Source organism: Cetorhinus maximus, chromosome 18 (assembly GCF_964194155.1).
Source record: "Cetorhinus maximus chromosome 18, sCetMax3.hap1.1, whole genome shotgun sequence".
Taxonomy (NCBI): Eukaryota; Metazoa; Chordata; class Chondrichthyes; order Lamniformes; family Cetorhinidae; genus Cetorhinus; species Cetorhinus maximus.
This window is the reverse complement of record NC_135896.1, coordinates 76128146-76152046: the sequence shown is the minus strand read 5'-3', so window position 1 is coordinate 76152046 and position 23901 is coordinate 76128146. Positions and strand designations below refer to the sequence as shown.

At 47.9% G+C, this 23901-nt stretch overlaps 1 protein-coding gene across 1 annotated transcript in view; it reads right to left on the bottom strand.

The window, feature by feature from the left end:
• The window catches only part of LOC144693541 (1-phosphatidylinositol 4,5-bisphosphate phosphodiesterase beta-2-like), a 151285-nt gene that overhangs the window by 10806 nt on the left and 116578 nt on the right, over positions 1 to 23901 (bottom strand). The window contains exons 23-27 of the mRNA XM_078563385.1: positions 19216 to 19307; positions 16621 to 16690; positions 6927 to 7125; positions 4583 to 4772; positions 3920 to 3996 (exon numbers count right to left, since the gene is read on the bottom strand). Of these exons, the coding sequence (XP_078419511.1) occupies positions 3920 to 3996; positions 4583 to 4772; positions 6927 to 7125; positions 16621 to 16690; positions 19216 to 19307 (628 nt within the window). The remainder of the gene's footprint in view (positions 1 to 3919; positions 3997 to 4582; positions 4773 to 6926; positions 7126 to 16620; positions 16691 to 19215; positions 19308 to 23901) is intronic.

The window sequence follows — 23901 nt, the reverse complement described above, 5'->3', positions numbered from 1 at the left end:
ATTGATCTGTCCATGACAGTATTGGTAGGAGTGACCACTACACAATCGTTGTGGAGACAAAGTCCCACCTTCACATCGAGGAATCACTCCAATGTGTTGTGTAGCACTACCACCGTGCTAAATGGTCTCAATCTTTCAAACAGATCTAGCAACTCAGGACTGGGCATCCATGAGGCACTGTGGGCCATCAACAGCAGCACAATTGTACTCGAGCACAATCAGTAACCCCATGGCCTGGCATATCCCCCACTCTACCATTACCATCAAGCCAGGGGATCAACTCTGGTTCAATGAAGAGTGCAGGAGTGCATGCCAGAAGCAGCACCAGGCATACCTAAAAACGAGGTGTCAACCTGGTGAAGCTACAACACTGGACTACTTGTGTGCCAAACAGCATAAGCAGCAAGTGATAGACAGAGCTAAGCAATCCCACAACCAATGGATCAGATCTAAGCTCTGCAGTCCTGCCACATACAGTCGTGAATGGTGTTGGACAATTAAACAACTCACTGGAGGAAGAGGCTCCACAAATATCCCTATCCTCAATGATGGGGGAGCCCAGCACATCAGTGCAATAGATAAAGCTGAAACATTCGCTACAATCTTCAGCCAGAAGTGCTGAGTGAATGATCCATCTCGGCCTCCTCCGGAGGTCCCAAGCATCACAGGTGCCAGTCTTTAGCCAATTCGATTCACTCCACGTGATATCAAGAAACGGCTGAAGGCACTGGATACTGCAAAGGCTATGGGCCCTGAGAATATTCCGGCAATAGTACCATGACTTGTGCTTCAGGACTTGCCGCACCCCTAGCCAAGCTGTTCCGGTACAGCTACAACACTGGCGCCTATCCAGCTATGTGGAAAATTACCCAGGTGTGTCCTGTACACAAAAAGGACAAATCCAACCTGGCCAATTACCAGCCCATCAGTCTTGATCATCAGTAAAATAATGGAAGAGGTCAGTGCTATCAAACAGCACTTGCTTAGCAATGACCTGCTCACTGACGCCCAGTTTGGATTCTGCCAGGGTCACTGCAGCTCCTGACCTCATTACAGCCTTAGTTCAAACATGGACAAAAGAGCTGAACTCCCGAGGTGAGGTGAGAATGACTGCCCTTGACATCAAGGCAGCATTTGACCGAGTGTGACATCAAGGAGCCCCAGCAAAACTGGAGTCAATGGGAATCAGGGAAAATTCTCCACTGCTTGGAGTCATACCTAGCACAAAGGAAGGTGGCTGTGGTTGTTGGAGGTCAGTCATCTCAGCTCCAGGACATCACTGCAGGAGCTCCTCAGGGTAGTGTCCTTGGCCCAACCATCTTCAGCTACTTCATCAATGACCTTCCTTCCATCATAAGGTCGAAAGTAGGGATATTCTCTGATGATTGCACAATCTTCAGCACCATTCACGACCCCCCAGATACTGAAGCAGTCCATGTCCAAATGCAGAAAGACCTGGACAATATCCAGGTTTCGGCTGACAAATGGCAAGTAACATTCGCACCACACAAGTGCTAGGCAATGACCACCTCCATCAAGAGGGAATCTAACCATCACCCCTTGATGTTCAATGGCATTACCATTACTGAATCCCCCACTGTCAACATCTGGGGATTACCATTGACCAGAAACTGAACTAGATTAACCATACGAATACAGTGGCTACAAGAGCAGGTCAGAGGCTAGGAATCCTGTGACAAGTAACTCACCTCCTGACTCCCCAAAGCCTTTCCACAAGGCACAAGTCAGGAGTGTGATGGAATACTCTCCACTTGCCTGGATGAGTGCAGCTCCCACAACACTCAAGAAGCTTGACACTTTCCAGCACAAAGCAGCCCACTTGATTGGCACCACATCCACAAAAATTCACTCCCTCCACCACCAACACATAGTAACAGCAGTGTGCACCATCTACAAGATGCACTGCAGGAATTCACCAAGGATCCTTAGACAGCACCTTCCAAACGCACGACCACTACCATCTAGAAGGACCAGGGCAGCAGATAGATGGGAACACCACCAGCTAGAAGTTCCCCCCCAAGTCACTCACCATCTTGACTTGGAAATATATCGCTGTTCCTTCACTGTCGCTGGGTCAAAATTTTGGAACTCCCTTCCTAACAGCACTGTGGGTGTACCTACACCACATGGACTGCTCCGGTTCAAGAATGCAGCTCACCACCATTTTCTCAAGGGCAACTAGTGATGGGTAATAAATTCTGGCCCAGCCAGCGAAGCCCACATCCCACGAATGAATTTTTTTAAAAATTGGTGCATTTTCTAATATATTGGAGGCTTCTGTAATTTGAGCTTAATTGTGAAGCTTAAATTAATTTTTCCTGGAAGGGTGAGAGATATTTCAAATACGAAAATTGAAAGTGATTTTACGATCAGTAATGCTTGACAGGATGAAGTTTAAAGAGCATAATGCTCTCCTTTAAAAGAGGAGATGTAGGTTTGTCTGTTGTTGTCTCTGGCTGTTTGTAGCAACCATTGTTCTTTTCAATTGAAAACATTTCAATTCTTGTCGTGGAAATGAAAAATCATTGCAAAATAGCTATAAATTATTACATGTTCACAGTCTGCTAACTTGGTACCATTAAATGACCTTGTATTCAATCTGTAAATCCAGCTCATTTCAACAGACCAGCACCTGACATTAAATTCTCCCCCATTGTGAGACCCACCTCCTCTCAGACCACATGCCCCATCCCTTTACTCAGTCACTAATGCATGTCCACCAACGATACTAACATCTTGGCTGTTGTTTATTGGGTTATCTTCTCTGTGACTATCTCTCAGGTTAGTAATTCTATTACTATGCTAGTTATTTTCTTAATGGCGAGAGACAGAGTGCTGGAGGAGTAACAGGATTTAGGTATCATTGCACAGAAAAAGCTAATGCACAGCCACAAAATGTAATCGAAAAGATTAAAAGAAGTGTTGGCCTTTATCTCAAAGTGGCTGGAGTTCAAAGGGTGGGAAATGATATTCCAGCTGTCAAAGATCTAGTTAGCTCCCATCTGGAGAATTTTGTTCAGTTCTGGGTGCCACACTACAGGAGACCTTGGAAAAGGTGCAGTGCAGATTCACTAGGCTGATCCTGTGGCTAAAAGGTTTAAATTACGAGGGAAGGTTTAAATTATGAGGGCAGGTTGCACAGACTAGACTTGCATTCCCTTGACTTTAGAAAGGGTGAGATATTTAAAATGATCAAGATATTTAAAACGTTAAAAGAATTTGATAGGATAGATACAGTATCTTACCTCAAGTACAACAGCCACCATTGAATAAAAGGCTGTTGTGTGGTGGAACCAATGTCTTGTAGGAAAACAGTTACCCCACAGACTCACAGCTCATACTTTCCTAGGTCTATTTCCTGCTGGAAATTCTCTTCCCTTTCTGCTGGATCTGGGTCCATTTTTTACTTGGAGTTCCTTCACCCTCTGCTGGATCTAGGTCCATTAGCTGCTGAGCATTCACTTATCTTTCTGCTGGACCTGCAAACCTTTTTGTTATTCATTAATGGGATGTGGCAAGGCCAGTTTTTATTGTTCATCCCCAATTGCCCTTAATTGAGTGGCTTAGTCAACTACATTGCTGTGGATCTGAAGTCACGTGTAGAGCACACCGGGTAAGGATGGTAGATTTCCTTCTCTGAAGAGGATTAGTTCTTACAACAATCTGGTTGCTTCATGATCATTATTGCTGAGACTACCTTTTTAATTACAGCTTCATTTGAATTTAAATTCCTCCAGTTGCCATGGTGGGATTTCAATGCATGTCTCTGGAGCTTTAGTCTAGGCCACTGGATCACTAGTCCAGTAACATTACCACTATGCCACCATTCCATTGTTCTTGCTGGAAATCCCTGCACTCTTCTGCTGGATATTCCCAGTTTTTCATGATGATTCCTCACCTTTCAGCTGACTCCTTTAAACTCTTCAGTGCCGCTGTTTGCCTCTCTTTTGCTATTTCCATCAGTTTGGCCACTTGCTGCAGGTTTGAAGATAAAACCATCAGTTAGATTGTCTACAATTTGTAAATGCTGGAATATGGTCTGCTTCCAACAATAGCCCATCACCGTTTGTGCACAGGGATCAGTACCGGGGATGAGGAAAGGATACACCAGAGGATGGCCCTGCTCTTGGACACTGAAGATGACAGTTGCTAAACTCCCTTCTCTTAGCTTCTCCCTGTTCCTCTCAGGGGTGGGGCTTAGTTGGTACTGGAGAACTCTGCATTGAGGCACAGCACATGAATGCCCATCCCTGCTATGCTTGGTTACCCAGGAGTCTTGGCACCCCATTTGGAACAGGCAGAATCTGCCTAACCTCCTTCCCAACCTTCCCCACTGCTCAGCCACTGAAACCCCTCAGTATGCTGCATCAATCCAGGCCTCTGCATGTCAAAAACTCAATAGCCAGCTCACACTCAGGCCCTGGCCTGTGTGATGAAGTTTGGCTCCTGGAAGTGAGGCATGAGAATGGATCTGATGGGCCTGTAACCTGTCATATTTTGTGATCCCTAAAGTCCAAACAGTTGCATTCCCACACAAAGCAGCACTGTCCCAGTACTATACCTCGGAGATGTGTTGTTCTTTTCTGTCCCTGACGAGTTTGTACTGCTCTGTGCACACTTGCTGTAAATCTGCCTTCAGCTTGTCCTCGAGCTCACTCACTTTCTCAGCCGTTGCTCCATTTCTTGTCCTGCTGTCTGTGGGGCTTGGGGATTCCCCACAAAGGACACTCTCATGAATGTTGCCGCGGCTCCTGTAACAGCAAGAGACACACTATCAGCTGACTGCCTGCGTGCTTAATTTGGTTACACAACCATATTTAAATAATATTTCAAGAAAACTAAGGAAACTCACCCTCAGAAACCATAAGGATCAATGCCTCCATCCCGGCAAAGTGTCAGAATGGATTACAGTAAATCCCTATTCCAGCAGTGTGTTAAAATGGGTTACAATAAATCCCTGCACTCCAGCAGAGTGTTGGAATGGATTACAGTAAATTCCCATAATCCAGTAGAGTGTGAGAATGGATTACAGTAAATCCCATAACTGAGCAGAGTGTGAGAATGGATTACAGTAAACCCCCATAACCCAGTAGAGTGTGAGAGTAGATTACAGTAAACCCCCATAACCCAGTAGAGTGTGAGAATGGATTACAGTAAATCCCATAACCGAGCAGAGTGTGAGAATGGATTACAGTAAACCCCCATAACCCAGTAGAGTGTGAGAATGGATTACAGTAAATCCCATAACCGAGCAGAGTGTGAGAATGGATTACAGTAAACCCCCATAACCTAGTAGAGTGTGAGAGTAGATTACAGTAAATCCCATAACCCAGTAGAGTGTTAGAATGGATTACAGTAAACCCCATAACCGAGCAGAGTGTGAGAATGGATTACAGTAAATCCCATAACCCAGTAGAGTGTTAGAATGGATTACAGTAAACCCCCATAACCCAGTAGAGTGTGAGAATGGATTACAGTAAACCCCCATAACCCAGTAGAGTGTGAGAGTAGATTACAGTAAATCCCATAACCCAGTAGAGTGTGAGAGTAGATTACAGTAAATCCCATAACCGAGCAGAGTGTGAGAATGGATTACAGTAAATCCCATAACCGAGCAGAGTGTGAGAATGGATTACAGTAAATCCCATAACCGAGCAGAATGTGCAAATGGATTACAGTAAATCCCATAACCGAGCAGAGTGTGAGAATGGACTACGGTAAACCCCCATAACCCAGTAGAGTGTGAGAGTAGATTACAGTAAACCCCCATAACCCAGTAGAGTGTGAGAGTAGATTACAGTAAATCCCATAACCGAGCAGAGTGTGAGAATGGATTACAGTAAATCCCATGACCGAGCAGAGTGTGAGAATGGATTACAGTAAATCCCATAACCGAGCAGAGTGAGAGAATGGATTACAGTAAATCCCATAACCGAGCAGAATGTGCAAATGGATTACAGTAAATCCCATAACTGAGCAGAGTGTGAGAATGGATTACAGTAAATCCCATAACCGAGCAGAGTGTGAGAATGGATTACAGTAAATCCCATAACTGAGCAGAGTGTGAGAATGGATTACAGTAAATCCCATAACCGAGCAGAGTGAGAGAATGGATTACAGTAAATCCCATAACCGAGCAGAATGTGCAAATGGATTACATTAAACCCCCATAACCCAGTAGAGTGTGAGAGTAAATTACAGTAAATCCCCATAATCCAGTAGAGTGTGAGAGTAAATTACAGTAAATCCCCATAACCCAGTAGAGTGTGAGAATGGATTACAGTAAATCCCCATAATCCCAGCAGAGTGTGAGAATAGATTACAGTAATTACAACCCAGCAGAGTTAGAATGAACGCTGGAACAAGAAGAGGAAAGTAACTTACAGGAGGGGAAGTAGAGTTGGAGGAGGAGATACAGGAAGATGCACGGGAGTGGTACGTACATGATGGGGGGACACAGTAAAAGAAGGGATCTACAAGAAGGGGAGGGAGGTACAGAAAGGAGAGGGGAAGTGAGGTACAGGTAGGAGTTGGGGTACAAGAGAAATGATCCAGATACTATGGTCCAAGGAAAGTAGATCAGTGCTGGAAAGGCTAGTGGGAGCTTCTTTAATTTGTAGAAACACAGTAAGTGGCTCTCAAGTGAAGTTTGAATCTTAAGCCAGGTTTAAGAGTTGGAGCCTGTGTAATCCTTGCTATGATGTAGTTGTCAGCTATTGTTCGGTATACTGGAATGTGTATGTGAAAGGGCGGGGAACTGGATGGGTACAGTGTGTGTTTCAGAGGATGGGGAGTTGGAAGTGGTACAGTGTGTATGTGAAACGGTGGGGAATTGGATGGGGTACAGTGTGTGTGTGAAACGATGGGGAGTTGGGTGGGCTACAGTGTTAAGCTGCCATTTTTACCATTTTTTCTTCTGCCCTCTGTTAAGAAAGGAATTTTTCTTGCGTAGTTCTGAGAAGCTGCTGGAATATTTCTGTATCATATCATCTTTCTTCTTCTGACTCTTCCTCTCCAGTTCCTTCAGTTCCTTCTCTTGCTTCCTCTGCACTTTGACGAAGGCCTTATGAGTCTTAAGCTCATCTATAGTCAGAGGCTCCAACTCTGGAAGATAAAAGATTATTTCAATAGATTGGAGAGCACTGAAACACCAGAAATGGTACTGAAAATGAGTGGCAGCAGTGAATAACCAGACAGGGGGAGGCCTGGGAGTAGAGAAGTCAGAGAGGACAAGGCCCCGGAGTGGAGGAGTCAGAGAGGACAAGGTCCCAGGATGGACCGTCAGGAAGGATGATGACCCGGAGTGAAGCAGTCAGAGAGGACAAGGGCCCGGTGGAGTGGTCAGAGAGGGCAAAGCTGGGAGCGGAATGGTCAGAGAGGGCAAAGCTGGGAGCGGATAGGTCAGAGAGGGCAAAGCTGGGAGCGGAGCAGTCAGAGAGAGGGCGAGGCTGGGAATGGAGCACCCAAAGAGAGGGTGAGGCTTTGAGCAGGGCAGCCAGAGAGAGGGCATCAGCCAGAGAGAGGATATTAAGGGCAAGAGATAACCAGGGAAAGAGTTGGGCCCATTAGGGTCCAAAGTAGCAATCTTTTCGTGGAGCCAGAGGACACAAGTGAGGATTTGAATGATTACTTTTCATCTGTGTTCACTATGGAGAAGGACGATGTAGGTGTAGAAATACTTGAATGTGATATACTTGAACAAATTAGCATTGAAAGGGAGGAGGTATTAGCGGTTTTAGCAGGCTTAAAAGTGGATAAATCCCCAGACCCAGATGAGATGTATCCCAGGCTGCTATGTGAGGCAAGGGAGGAGATTGCAGGGGCTCTGACACTAATTTTCAAATCCTCTCTGGCCACAGGAGAAGTGCCAGAGGACAGGAGGACAGCGAATGTGGTACTATTATTCAAGAAGGGTAGTAGTGATAACTCAGATAATTACAGGCCAGTGAGCCTAACATCAGTGGTAGGGAAACAATTGGAAAAAATTCTGAGGGACAGGATTAATCTCCACTTGGAGAGGCAGGGATTAATCAGGGATGGTCAGCATGGCTTTGTCAGGGAGACAAATATCTAACAAATCTGATTGAATTTTTTGAGAAGGTGGCTAATTGTGTAGATGAGGGTAGTGCAGTTGATGTAATCTACATGGACTTCAGTAAGGCTTTGGACAAAGTCCCACATGGGAGAAGGTAAGAGCCCATGGGATCCAAGGCAATTTAGCAAATTGGATTCAAAATTGGCTTAGTGGCAGGAGGCAGAGGGTGATGGTCAAAGGCTGATTTTGCGATTGGAAGCCTGTGATCAGCGGTGTACCACAGGGATCTGTGCTGGGACCCTTGCTGTTTGTAGTGTACATTAATGATTTAGACATGAATATAGGAGGTATGATCAGTAAGTTCGCAGATGACACGAAAATTAATTGTGTCGTAAATAGTGAGGAGGAAAGCCTTAGATTACAGGATGATATAGATGGGCTGGTAAGATGGGCAGAGCAGTGGCAGATAGGAAGAAACTTTTCCCCTCAGCGAAGGTGTCAATAACCAGGGGGAATAGATTTAAGGTAAAGGACAGGTGGTTTAAAGGGGATTTGAGGAAAAATGTTTTCACCCAGGGGGTGGTTGGAACCTGGAACACACTGTCTGAGGGGGTGGTAGAGGCAGGAACTTTCACAATATTTAAGAAGTATTTAGATGAGCACTCGAAATGCCATAGCATACAGGGCTACGGGCCAAGTGCTGGAAAATGGGATTAGAATAGATAGGTGCTTGATGGCCAGCACGGCACGATGAGCTGAAGAGCCTGTTTCTGTGCTGTATATCTCTATGACTCTATGATTGGATGAGGGTGAGACTGGAAATGGAGCACCCAGAGAGAGGCTGAAGCTGGGAGCAGAGCATCCAGAGAGAGGGTGAGACTGGAAATGGAGCACCCAGAGAGAGGGCGAGGCTGGGAGCGGAGCAGCCAGAGAATGGGTGAGGCTGGGAGCAGAGCAGCCAGAGGGCGAGGCTGGGAGCAGAGCAGTCAGAGAGAGGGTGAGGCTGGGAGCAGAGCAGTCAGAGAATGGGTGAGGCTGGGAGCGAAGCAGTCAGAGGGCGAGGCTGGGAGCAGAGCAGTCAGAGAATGGGTGAGGCTGGGAGCGGAGCAGTCAGAGGGTGAGGCTGGGAGCAGAGCAGTCAGAGAGAGGGCGAGGCTGGGAGCGGAGCAGTCAGAGAATGGGTGAGGCTGGGAGCGGAGCAGTCAAAGGGCGAGGCTGGGAGCAGTGCAGTCAAAGGGCGAGGCTGGGAGCAGTGCAGTCAAAGGGCGAGGCTGGGAGCAGAGCAGTCAAAGGGCGAGGCTGGGAGCAGAGCAGTCAAAGGGCGATGCTGGGAGCAGAGCAGTCAGAGGGCGAGGCTGGGAGCAGAGCAGTCAGAGAATGGGTGAGGCTGGGAGCGGAGCAGTCAGAGGGTGAGGCTGGGAGCAGAGCAGTCAGAGAGAGGGCGAGGCTGGGAGCAGAGCAGTCAAAGGGCGAGGCTGGGAGCAGAGCAGTCAAAGGGCGAGGCTGGGAGCAGAGCAGTCAAAGGGCGATGCTGGGAGCAGAGCAGTCAGAGGGCGAGGCTGGGAGCAGAGCAGTCAGAGAATGGATGAGGCTGGGAGCAGAGCAGCCAGAGAGAGGGCGTGGCCAGGAATGGAGCAGCCACAGAGAGGGTGAAGGCTGGGAGTGGAGCAGTCAGCAAATAGAGCCTCAAGTGCAGTAATCTCTGGAACATTGGAACCAGTTCTGGGGAAGATGGGGCTTATGCAGGACAGCCAGGTTGCACCCAAACAGAACCAGGACCAATGTCCTTGGGAAAGCAGTTTGCTAGTGCTATCGGAAAGGGTTTAAAATTATTTGGCAGGGGCATGGGAACCAGGAAGAATATTAGTAACACAAAACAAGGTCCACAGAGAATTGGGAGAGACAGGTAGCATTGGAATAGGGAATAGTAAAGTATTAGGTGGGATCAGAGTAAGAGGGAATGTAATAAGGTCTAAATTAGGTTTCCTGTACTTGTATGTGAATGTACTGAGTGTAGTAAATAAGGTTGTTTAGCTGAGGGTGCAGATAGCCTTGTGGGGATATGATATTAGGGTGATAAGGGAGACCTGGCTCAAAAATGGGTAGGACTGGGGACTAAATATTCCTGGCAATAAATGTTCAAGAAAAATAGTGAAGGTATTTTGGAAGGTCTAATACAGGTAGGAATTATACAGTAAATGGCAGAACCCTTAAGTGCATCGACGGGCAGAGGGATCTGGGTGTACAGGTCCACAGGTCACTGAAAGTGGCAATGCAGGAGGATAAGGTAGTCAGGAAGGCATATGGCATGCTTGCCTTCATTGGCAGGGGTATTGAGTATAAAAGCTGGGAAGTCATGCTGCAGCTGTATAGAACCTTGGTTAGGCCACACTTGGAATATTGCATGCAATTCTGGTCATCACATTACCAGAAGGATATGGAGGCGTTGGAGAGGGCGCAGAGGAGGTTTACCAGGATGCTGCCTGGTCTGGAGGTTATTAGCTATGAGGAGAGGTTGGAGAAACTCGGATTGTTTTCACTGGAGCGGCGGAGATTGAGGGGCGACTTGATAGAAGTTTACAAAATTATGAGTGGCATGGACAGAGTAGATAGTCAGAAGCTTTTTCCCAGGGTGGAAGAGTCAATTACTAGGGGACATAGATTTAAGGTGAGAGGAGAAAACTTTAGAGGAGATGTGCGGGGCAAGTTTTTTATGCAGAGGGTAGTGAGTGTCTGGAATTCACTGCTAGAGGAGGTGGTGGAAGCAGGTACGATAGTGGTGTTTAAGAGGCAGCTTGACAAATACATGAATAGGATGGGAATAGAGGGATACGGACCCCGGAAGTGCAAAATGTTTTAGTTTGATAGACAATATGATCGGCGCAGGCTTGGAGGGCCGAAGGGCCTGTTCCTGTGCTGTACTTTCCTTTGTTCTTGTTCTTTGTAAGAAAGGAGGAAGGGTGGCAGCATTAATTAGGGGGAATATTACAGTGCTGGGGAGAATGGTTGTCCAAAGCATCAAGGACAGAATTTATTTGGTTAGATCTAAGAAACAATAGAGATACTACTGGATGTACCTTTTAGGCCATCAACTAGTGGGAAATATACAAGAGCAAATTGGCAAGGAAACTGCAGAGAGGTGCAAAAACTATAGAGTCATTATAACGGGGAACTTTAATTATCCTAATGTAGATTGGATAGTAATAGTGTAAAGGGCAGAAAGGGGAACAGTTTCTGAAGTGTGTTTGGAGAATTTTCTACATTGGTATGTTTCCAGTCCAATGAGGAAGGAGGCATTGCTATATCTGGTTTTGGGGAATGAGATGGATCAAGTGGATCAAGGGTCAGTAGGGGAACAGAACAATAGGCTGCCTTTTAAGAGGAGATGGTGTGGGTACAGTTGAAGTGCATTCCCATGAGGGGGAAAGGTAGGGCAAACAAAGCCAGAGCTCCCTGGATATTGAAAAAGATAGAGAATGAGATGAAGCAGAAAAAGGGTGTGTATGATAGATGTCTGATTGATAATATAAGTGAGAACGAGGCTAAGTATTGAAAATTCAGAGGGGAAGTGCAAAAAGAAACGAGGAGCAAGGGAGAATATGAGAAGAGACTGGCAGCTAACATAAAAGGGAATCAAACCTGGAGGTACTGTGAACTGTAAGGAGGGCAGAGATAGATTTCAAGAGGGCATAGATAGACTGGTGGAATGGATGGTCAAGTAGTAGTTGAAATTTAAAGTAGGGAACATTTTGGAAGGAAGAATTAGGAAAAGCAATACAAAATAGAGTCATAGAGCCATTTACAGCACAGAAGGATAATAATAATGATGATACAATTCTAAAGTAGGTGCAGGAGCAGAGGGACTTCATGGTATGTGTGCACAAATCATTGAAGGTGGAAGGACAGGTTGAGAAAACAGGATCCTGGGCTTTATAAATAGAAGCATCAAGTACAAAAACAAGGAGGTTATGGTGAACAAGAGCAAAATGCTACAGATGCTGGAAATCTGAAATTACGACAGAAATTGCTGGAAATAGTCAACATGTTGTTGAAAGGTCACAGATCTGAAGTGTTAACTCTGTTTTTCTCTCCACAGATGCTGAAAGGCCTGCTGAGTATTTTCAGCACTGTCTGAAGTTATGGTGAGCCATTATAAGACGCTGGTTCGCTCTCAATTGAAGTATTGTAACCAATTCTGGGCACCACACTTCAGGAAAGATGTGAAGGCATTAGAGAGGGTGCAGAAAACATTTACCAGAATGGTTCCAGGGACGAGGAACTTCAGTTACACAGATTGAGGGGAGAAGCGGGAGTTGTTGCCCTTCGAGAAGAGAAGTTTAGTAAGTTTGATAGAGGTGTTCAAAATGATGATGGGTCTGAACAGAGTAGATACAGCAAAACTGTTGCCATTGGTGGAAGGACCGAGAACCAAAGGACACCAATTAAGATGAAGGGCAAAAGAACCAGAGGCGATGGGAGGAAAAACTTTATTGCACAGCGAATGGTTAGGATCTGGAATGCACTGCCTGAGAGCTTGGTAGAGGCAGATTAAATTGTGGCTTTCAAAAGAGAATTTGATAATTATCTGAAGAGAAAAAACCTTGCAGGGCTACATGGTGAGGAATGAGACTAGATTCTGGGTGTTGGATGGAGTACAGTGTTTGTGTGAAAGCTGAGGAGTAAGATGGGATACAGTGTGTGTGAACAGGGAATTGGATGAGGGACAGTATGTGTGCGAAATGCGGGGAGTTGGATGGGGTGCAGTGTGTGTGTGTGTGAGGGGTGGGAGTTGGATGAGGTACAGTGTGTGTGTGAAATGGGGGGAGTTGGATGGGGTACAGTATTCAGGGCCTTATTGCTGCAGTGATGTAGGGTTGAGTGGAGTTTGATTGGGGCAATTATCCAGTGGATATGTGTTGCAATGTCATTGGGAGGTTGGGGCTTTTTTTAGGGGCTGCTGTTTGACTGATTTGGGACAGTAATCATTGCCCATGACCCTTCATGCTGCTGGTTGACTGTATGAACCAGGTTGAAACACTGGACCCTCAGATTGTGGCACTGCGTTATTATTGTGAGGGGCCTGCTTGAGAATAAGTGAAGCCATTAAATCCATTCCAGAACCAAACAACTGCTAGATACTCGCTGGGCTAGATTTAATCCTCGAAAACCAGTGGGTTTGGGTCAACTTAGAGGTTAAGAGTTTAAAAATCTTAACCAGGAACCCGAGCCACCTCAAACTCACCCGCCTCCGGTTTTAACGGAGGCAGGAAAGGAGAGTGGGTGAGTAATCTGCTCTGAGGCGACACGTTGGTCATTGAAATCTTTTAAGGAGCCTGTGTGCAACCATTTTAACAATGGGTCATAACTTCCTCGGAGTGGCAATCAGTGTCAGATTCTCACTCCATGCCCACTTCCCTATGCCAGATTTCTTCCATGCCTGTCTCGCCCGACTTTCCAATTCAGGCCAGGCTAGATCTAGGCAGTCTCTCAAAGTCCAGCACCATAGAATCGAAGGAGGGTACGCCCCCTTTTTTATACACTTGCTGCTGTAAAGTAGGTAGGTTTAAAGGTCCCATTGAAATTGACAGGCCAGGGAAAAGGTAAGTGCCTAAGGTAAGTGAAAAGGATTTGGGGGGGTGGGGGTGTTCAGAGGTCAGGTGGGGATGGGGGGAGGGGGGTTGGACATCGGGAGTTGTGTGTGAGGAGTCGGACATTGGGAGGGGGTGCAGCAGGCTGAACACTCGGGCAGGTTGAGGGGTGGGGTGGTCAGACATTCGAGGGGGATGGGAGTGGGGGGGGGGCCGGACATCGTGGGGAAGGCTGGGGGATGTTTGGACATCAGGAGGGGGTGGAGCGGGTCAGACATTCATGGGTGCGGGTGGGCTGGACATTCGTGGGGGTTGGGTGGTCGGACACTCGGGGTCTGGGAGGGTTGGATATTGGCAGAGAGTGGGGAGTCAGGTCAGGTCGTTAGATTCCCACTCCATGACCACTTACCTATACTAAATTTCTTCCAACTCAGGCCGGGCGGGATCCTGACAGAGCAGATGTCTCTGAAGTCCAGTGTCAAAGTCCGGCACTTTTGGTGTCGGGGGTGGGGTTTACCCAATGAGGAGTCCCATGTGGGTCAGGGGAAACCCATGGGGGTTTGGCGGGTGGGGAATACCATTGTGGGGGGGTGGTTAGTCAGGGGTGGGGGAGTCCCCTTGGGCGGGGTGCGGAGGGCTGTGGGGGAAGTCCATAGGGGATCGGCCTGGGTCTTTACAATAGTCAGCCAGAAATTAGAAGAGGTTTTAATTCTTCTAACTTTTTCTGGGTAACGATTGGTATAACCCTGGCGGAATCATTCAAAGTTTGCAATTTCGAATGGTTCCCAGCCCAGTGCAATTGTCCAGAGGAAGTGTGCACTTCTGGGCAATTGCTGTGCAAACCCTTACCTGGGAACTTCCCAGAGAGATTCCCCAGCGCATCCTTGGGATACCCCCCCCAAATCCAACACTGGGGAGCTCGGAGGTTACGGCCAATGGGCAGAGTTTTTGGGTCAGTGGGCAGCCATGATCGGCGGGCTTGGGAGCAGTTGGGGAATGGACCGCTGACCGCGATCGGCGTCCGACTGCGATTTTGCGCTGGCTGGCCAATTAACGGGCAGCCAACGTGAAAGGCGCGCTGAAAGGCTCAGCACTGCCGGGAAGGGGACGAGCACTGAAGTCAGCCCAGGCACCGGGTAGCACAGAAGGAAAGTTCCCTGAAGGCAGAGAGCTGCCTCAGAGAGCTGACAAATTTAAAATCAATAAAAGAAGAATTTAAAATCCTGAAAAAACGTCCATGTCTCAGAATGAGTCACCTCAACACATGGATGCTGAAAATCTTTTCAAAACATTTAAATTTTTAAAAAATTAATCACGGGAACCTCATCCCACCCTTGGATGAGGTTTCCTCAAAAGTGTAAAGGCTGCCTGGCCGATTCGCCCACCCACCAACATTGGACGGGCAGTGAAAAATCACCATCAATTGCTACTTTAATGGCTTTAATATGCCTTTTAATTGTTAGCGGGTGCACTGCTGGCTCTTGCACGCGTCCACTGACTGAAATATCGCATGATGATGTCATAATGCTCACCCGACATCATCGCGCATTATTTCACGCTTGAGCGTGTCAATCACGTGCCCGCACGCCAAGTGGAATATTCTACCCAATGTTTTTTCTTTAAACCCATGTTAACCATATTTCCCAGGCCCCAGGAGAGGCAATTAAAAGGAGGTGAGAAGGCTGATTCCATGAGGTAAGTGCTTTCACAGCACTGCTCGCAGGCCTGGAAGAGCAGGAGTGCTTCCTCCAGGCCCAACAAGCTTATCCTGTATAACCCACCGCAATATGTCTGCATTCCCCACCCCCTGCATCCCCCCTGCAGATAGCTTGGGTACCGTGGTCTCAATCGATCTATGTAAGCCTGCCAACCACCCCCCACATCCCCATTCCCTCACCATCCCAACTTTGTCTCTCTGGCTGAGCAGCGTGTCTGAGAGTTCTCATAGGCAACACCATTGGGTGGTCTTGCTCCATGTTTGTGGCTCAGAGGTCACAGAGTTATATTGCTGAGTTATATTTATCTTTGAGCCAATTATATGACAGACCCAGTTAGAACAAGCCAGTGTAGTTTGTTTACCCTCTCTGCTCCTTTCTTCATCTCCCTGCTCAACCCTCAGCTCTCTGCTCTCAGCCTCCCACCGGGAATATCTTGTTAGCCAGCTCCAGCTACCTCTCAAACAGTGTCAGCTGTGACTCAGTGGGTAACACTCTTGCCTCTGAGACAGGAGATTGTGGATTCATGTCCCACTCCAGAGTCTTCAGCACAAAATCTAGGTTGACACTCCAGAGTAGCACTGAGGGAGTGCTGCACTGATGGAGGTGCTACCTTTTGGATGAGGCATTAAAAGGCTCCATCTGCTTTATAAGGCAGAGTTAAAATATTCCAAGGCACTATTGGAAGTTGAGCAGCTGAGCTCCTCCTGGTGTCCTGGTCAATATTTATCCTTTAAAGAGACAATCTGGTTATTGTCATGTTGCTGTATGCGGGATCTTGCTGTGCTTAAATTGGCTGCTTCCTGCATTACAACAGTGACTACACTTCAAGAAGTATTTCTTTGGCTGTAAAGAATGTTGGGACATCCTGAGGTAGTGGAAGATGCTATATTCCTCTCTGAAGTTTCTCTCTGAAATGGCCTTTAACCTCTTCCTTCTGACCTGCCACCTTTGAGGGTTTGGATAGTCTAAACTTTCCCTTCTCCTACAGTGCACTGATCCCCACAAGTCACCTCCATAACTGCAAACCACTGGCTCTTAAATATTACAAACACCTGACTGTCCTTGATTTACAGGTTAATTCCTAAATATCACTCAATTCAATACGTGCAGGTGGGAAAGAAGAGAGGGAGGCAGGGTAGGATGGAGCCAGCGGAATTGAGGATTAATTCAAAATGCTGGATTTTCCCAGCTCACCCGCTTTGAACGGAACTATTCTTCCCAATGTGGGCCTATAAAAGGTGGCAGGATGTTTATTTACTGTTTAGCTCGCTGGTGTCCATCATTCCATCGCTGCTGTCTGGTATCTCTGCTTTCGCCTCCATGACTATCTGCAAAGAATAGACAAGAGGGAATTCAGTGTCACCAAAACATATCCATGTATCAACAGCATTCAGCCTCCCCAAGAACCTTACACCAGAACACAAAACAAAGGAATGGTAGTCAGATATTAAAGGAATCTGTACATTACAATCCAATATTAATGGGACCTGTATATTACATTTTGATATTAAAGGGGTCTGCATACTACAGTCTGATAATAAAGGGGTCTGTATATTACAGACCAATATCAAAGGGGTCAGGGGATAACACCTTCCAAACCCACGACCACTACCATCGAGAGGGACGAGGGCAGCAGCTAGATGGGAACACCATCACCTTGAAGTTCCCCTCCAAGTCACTCACCATCCTGACTTGGAAATATATCGCCGTCACTGTTGCTGGGTCAAAATCCTGGAACTCCCTTCCTAACAGCACTGTGGGTGTACCTACGCCACATGGACTGCAGCGGTTCAAGAAGGCAGCTCACAACCGCCTTCTCAAGGGCAATTAGGGACGGTCAATAAATGCTGGCCCAGCCAGCGAAGCCCACATCCCGTGAATGAATAAAGAAAGTGTCCCCTATTATTCGTCATTTACATAAATGACATAGATGACTATGTCGGGGGCAGGATTAGTAAGTTTGCGGATGACACAAAGATTGGCCGAGTGGTTAACAGTGAGGTTGAAAGTCTTGGGCTACAGGAAGATATAGACGGGACGGTCAAATGGGCAGATAAGTGGCAAATGGAATTTAACCCTGAAAAGTGTGAGGTGATACACTTTGGAAGGAGTAATTTGACAAGGAAGTATTCAATGAACGGCATGGCACTAGGAAGTTCTGAGGAACAAAGGGACCTTGGCGTGTGTGTCCATAGATCTCTGAAGGCGGAGGGGCATATTAGTGGGGCGGTGAAAAAGGCATATGGGACACTTGCCTTTATCAATTGAGGAATAGATTACAAAAGTAGGGAGGTCATGTTAGAGTTGTATAGAACCTTGGTGAGGCCACAGCTGGAGTACTGTGTGCAGTTCTGGTCACCACATTATAGGAAGGATGTGATTGCACTGGAGGGGGTGCAGAGGAGATTCACCAGGATGTTGCCTGGGATGAAACATTTAAGTTATGAAGAGAGGTTGGATAGACTTGGGTTGTTTTCGTTGGAGCAGAGAAGACTGAGGGGCGACCTGATCGAGGTGTACAAGATTATGAGGGACACGGACAGGGTGGATAGGGAGCAGCTGTTCCCCTTAGTTGAAGGGTCAGTCATGAGGGGACACAAGTTCAAGGTGAGGGGCTGGAGGTTTAGGAGGGATGTGAGGAAAAACTTTTTTACCCAGAGGGTGGTGATGGCCTGGAATGCGCTGCCTGAGAAGGTGGTGGAGGCGGGTTGCCTCACATCCTTTAAAAAGTACCTGGATGAGCACTTGGCACATCATAACATTCAAGGCTATGGGCCAAGTGCTGGTAAATGGGATTAGGTAGGTAGGTCAGGTGTTTCTCATGTGTCGGTGCAGACTCGATGGGCCGAAGGGCCTCTTCTGCACTGTGTGATTCTGTGATTCTATTACTGAGATGGGAGTGGATCACATGACACCCTTGATTACCCTGCTCTTATTATATCACATTGGAATCAGAATGATCTATTATTTCCCAACAGTGTTCTCTCACTAGCAGGTACTCTTCCCAGAGACAGCACACTTACTTCCATATATCATCTGTCCAAAGCCAACATACTGTGAATCCACATCATCACCTCCATCTCTCCCCATTTCCACTATTATCCCCCATATCTCATTGTTTCCCCTATTATCCCCCATCACCCCCATTTCCACTATTTATCCTGTCACTCCCTATCTTTCATATTATCCCCCGTCTCTCGCTGTTTCCCCTATTACACCCCCATCTCTCACTGTTCCCCTGTTATCCTCCCATCTCTCCCTGTATTCCCTATTATTCCCCCTACCTCTCACTGTTTCCCCTATTATCTTCCCATCTCTCACCGTTTCCCTATTTTCCCCTGACTCTCACTGTCTCCACTGTCATCCCCTATCTCTCACCGTTTCCCCTATTATCCCCCCATCACTTACTGTTTCCCCTATTATCCCCATCTCTCATTGTTTCCTCTATTATCCCCCCGTCTCTCACTGCTTTCTCTTTTATCCCCCCGACTCTCACTGTTTCCCCTGTTAGCTCTTGTCTCTCACTGTTTTCTCTATTATCCCCCATCTCTCACCATTTCCCCTTTTATCCCCCCCGACTTTCACTGTTTCCCCTATTATCCCCAATTTCTCATTGTTTCCCCTATTATCCCTGTTTCTCATTGTTCCCCATATTATTCCCTCCATCTCTCACTGCTTTCCCTCATATCCCCCCATCTCTCTCTGTTTTTCCTATTATCCCCCGTCTCTCACTGTTATGCCTATTATTACACCCTGTCCTTCACCGTTTCCCCTATTATCCCCCATCTTTCACCATTTCCCCTGTTCTACCCTCTTGTCTCTCACTGCTTCCCTATTATTCCCTCCTGCTCACCTCCTGACCATATGCTGCTGCTGTCTCTTGTCTGCATTGTTTCTTCAATGTGCAGACAAATTCAATTGGGTCAGCCAGAGCCTTTGTTAAATCTGTAAAGACAAGCAGAGTGTCAAGTGTTCTAGCTCAGAACTACGCAGAAATGGACAGCTCTGTGAGAATTAGTCCTGAAGTGCTTCCTTCAAAATATACCCTCACTTCCTCCATTGATTGCTCACAATGTCCAGTTCCCTCTCCAACCCCTGTACACAGTTTGAAGGGCCCAAAACACTCACAGGGCAGGTACAGCATGGGTTAGATACAGTGTAATATTCCCTCTACACTGTCTCAACAAACACTTGCAAAGCTGCTACCATGTTGCAGACTGTGCTAAACCAGGATTTTAACAAGGAAGAGCTGTAGGCGTTATCAGGGTATTAATCTAAAAACTAGTTTATTAACACTATTTACAGAATGTACATAGTGGGTTACAGGGAAGTCACATCTCTCTATGCTACCTGTCTACTCCCTAGAGTACCTAGCACATGACTGCCTGATGTCAGTGCTACATCATCCTCTACATAATACATTAGCATATCCCATCTGTTAACCCTTTATACTACAGTGTGGGTTAGATACAGAGTAATATTCCCTCTATGTTGTCCCATCAAACACTCCTAGGGCAGGTACAGTATGGGTTAGATATAGACTAAAGCTCCCACTACACTGCCCCCTCAAACAGTCCCAGGACAGGTACAGAATGGATTAGATACAGAGTAAAACTTCCTCTACACTGTCCCAAACAGTCCCAGAGCAGGTACTGTTGTAGTAGGGTCTGGACATAAAAGGTTAATGTGGGACTGAGTACAGTACCTCCCATAAAGTGATGAAAGAAGGCACATGACCCAGAGCCATGGGCAATCTAAAGATGAACAGAGGTGTATAAAGACCTAGGATGGAGTCAACTCCATACCTGTACCTTCTATTGTATATATGCCATATAGTTAGGAGTTGTTAATAAAGACTTGCTGTGAATATACTCAAGACTACAAAGCCTACTTCATGGTGTCCGAAAAAGGATTCTTCATGGCGAGTGTCTGGATCAAAAAGCCTTATCCTCAAAAGAATGCAGAAAAAACTGAGAGAAAGAACACCTTCAACAGATTCTGAACTAAAACAAACACCCAATTGAAGCTACAGACACGGAGAAAATTCACCAGAAAGAAAAAGCTCAAGAGAGAAGAGCCTAGAAGCGAAAAGGTAGAAGCTTTACTCCAGCATAAGACTCCATTGAATTTCTCTTGGAAGTCCAGCTTCAGCAAGCAGAGTTCACAGCCTGCAAGAGTGAGATAACATTTTAAAAATTCTAGGCCAGCCAGTCCTGAGAAACTCCTTTTCACTCGTTCAGTCAGGAATGCTGTTTGAAAGAAACCTGTCACTAATCCCGATCCCCGACTCCAAGGGCGGAATCGTCCCAGATTTGCACTAAGTGTGGTAGCGGGCGGGAAAGATGACCTTTTACCCGCCAGCTGCAATGGCAGCTTCTCATGCTGTATCTTCCCAAATTCGCTGCATTAATTATGCATTCCTGGGAAACACGCTGTTTCAATGCGGGCGGGCTCTCATTCACTCACCACGCCATCACCTCGCCGCATCATCACACTGGGTGCCACATTTAAAATGCAGTCGCATGCACGCCTCTCGGTGCTCCTAGCCCAGAACTGCTGCACAGAGAACAGGATGGCCCCGAGAGGCAAAAAGACTGCAGCCCCCCAGTTTAGTGACACATCCCTCAAGTGCCTTTTGGACACCGTGGAGGCCCACTGTGATGTCCTCTACCCCCACTCAGATTGCAGGATGGGCAGCTGCATCACCAATCCAGCATGGGAGGTGGTGGCAGCGGTGGTCAGCGCCAATGCCCCGCAAAAGAGGACAGCCACCCAGTGTCGCTACAGGATGAATGATCTCATCCGTTCTGCCAGGGTAACTCACACTTCTCATCACCCTCAGCTCACACGCTCACAAACCCATCACACATCCACAGGGATCTCATTGCTCAAAGAACAACACCACTAACTCTCACAAACACCCTCATATCTTCATCAGGCTCATACCCTCTCGAGCTCGTGTACGCATACTGTTTGTGGCTCCGCTCACTCAACACACAAACATTCTATGCAGTTCCATGTTCCCTGTTCATACTCCTCTGATTCCATGCAGGAGAAGCCTGCTCACATCAGTAGGGAGAGGTCCCAGACCAGGGATGGAGTGGCCCACATTAGGCCCCTCACTCACTTTGAGGAGCGTGCCATCGTGCTGGTTGGTGAGGACGTGGACCATGCTTACGATGCCGGTGAGGTCAGTGGCGACCACCCTCATGAGGATCCTGCACCACATCATCCCTCTCTCAACCCAACTGTGAGTGCTCTCTCTCCTGCTTTTGACTCTGCTGACATGCACTAATTATCGCTACTTTGGTTCACAGGGAGCTCTGCCAAGTGACCAACACCCTCAGCCAACCAGTCCCTCAGCTCCATCCATGTCCTCACCTCCAGCCAAGAGGACACCTCCTCCATTGAAGAGCTGGAAATAAACAGCCTGGAAGACCCATCACAAAGCTTACCCATACCCTGCACCAGCACAGAGATACACCTCAGTGAGACCTAAATCTAGAGCAGGCTTGGGTTCACAATCTGGTGGTCACCGCACGGACAGATGTCCATAGCAGGAGAAGGCAGATTCGGCCGAACTCCCCGGCATTCAGAGGACTACTGGGGAAGAGGCATCAGTGAGGTCCGAGTCAGATGATGAGCCTCTGGATTTGGCCTTCCAACTCATCCTGGAGAGTCAGCAGTAGGTGGGGGAACATCACGCAGAGCTGTTGGAAGCCCTCAACAGAGTGGCACGCGAGTCGGAGGAGTGCGTCCACCTGCTTTCTGATGAAGTGGTGCCCACATGTGCACGTATGGAGGTCTCCATGGGGAGGATGGTGGACACCATGGAGACCCTAGTCCAGCAGAATGTGGAGATGTGTGCCGCCCTGGATGCCATCGCAGGAGCCATGGGTGAATTCCTGCAGTGGCAACACGAGAGGGAAATGGGGCACCTTGACATCCCTCCAGCTGCTCCTTCTTCACAAGGAGTCAGGCTGGGGCCCTCGGGCACCCAAAGGGAGGAGGAGCGGCAGCTGGACACCACTGGGTCACCCACTTAGGAATCTCAGAGTCTGTCCTCTCCCTCCAAGTCCCCTATGCCTGTGAGCCCCTCAACCTCGTCCTCTGTCACCGCAGAGGGAGCAGCTGGCCAATGAGTGATTCTGGATGGAGAAGTGTTTGTGTGGCAGGGCCTTTCAGAGCCTCGTGCAAGCACTCTCCCACACATGCGGATCATCTCACTGTCCTGAGCATTTTCAATGTTCCCTGCTGGAGTTCGCTTTCAGTTGTCCATCTGAGCCGACCTGCATCTCTGCCCACCCACTGACTACACTTCCATGCAGCACCTGATCTCGCCCACCACGACTCTCGTTTCACTTTTGATTTAGACAGCATGGTCGTGATTCAGCTTTTCGTGTGCTCCCCCATCTTTTCCTCTCTCCTGGTCACCCATTTCCTTTCCTCCATCACTGATGACCCCCTGGCATCCCCTTCCACCTCTCTTCCGTGACCTACCAGCCACAACCCTTTTCTTTCGGGGATGTCCTGGTGAATGTGCACGTTCCCTTCCTTCCCAAACATCCCACTCCCATCCACATTAATCTCCCCAACCTCCTCCTTCCCACCCCAGGGTCTGTGTCTGCCTCTGAGTCCCCACCAACCACCCTCACCGTCCCTTCTACTATTACCGTCGAATCCTCACCCTCCCACCCTACCACCTCACTCTGCCATCAGTCTTTCTCACCATTCCCTCGTTCCACGCCCACCCTCAGTTTGCTCCCCAGGAGGCAGTCTTGGACTCATCAGAGCCCTACCTTGCACGTTCACCTGGACATCACCCCACTCCGGACCAATTCCCCCCTTGGAACCCCTTCCCCCTGCTGAACTCCCCCTCTCTTGGTCCTCTCTGCTCCCAACGGACTTCACCCCCACTTAATCCTTCCTTTCTCCCAACTCCTTCAGACACCCTTACTTCTTCCGCCACCCTTAGTCTTTCCCCCTTCCTGACTCCTTCCTCCATCCTTACCTCTTTCTCCCCCCAGATCCCCTCCCTCTCTGCACTCCTTCCCCACTCCAAACTCCTTCCCTTACACCTTCCATCCTCCTTACAACTACCTGCCCAGTTGCCGTCTTCTCCCGTTAGCCCCTCCTCCCCCCGTACTCGCTACCCCCCAACCTTACCCCATCCTGACACCTTCATTCCCCCACCACCCACCCCCGGTCCCAACCTCACCCCACCACCCCCCAGTACATCTTCCTCTTCCAAACACAGCTGGATCATCCTCTCCACCCCCTCGACCATCATCCATTGTGACCAGACCCATAACGGTGACTTTCCAACCTCCGTGGGCTGCTTCACAGCAGAGCCATGTCCATGACAATCCACCAGCATGCCATGGACATTCTTCCAATGTGCCATTGCTGTCAGGCTCCAGCATCTTCTGCTCCTCAGATGTCTGCGATGTGAGCAAGGCCCTGGTGACTCCTGCATGTCACACTTGTCAAGATGTGTTCTGCACCAGTGTGCAATCACGACAACATGAGCGGACGATCC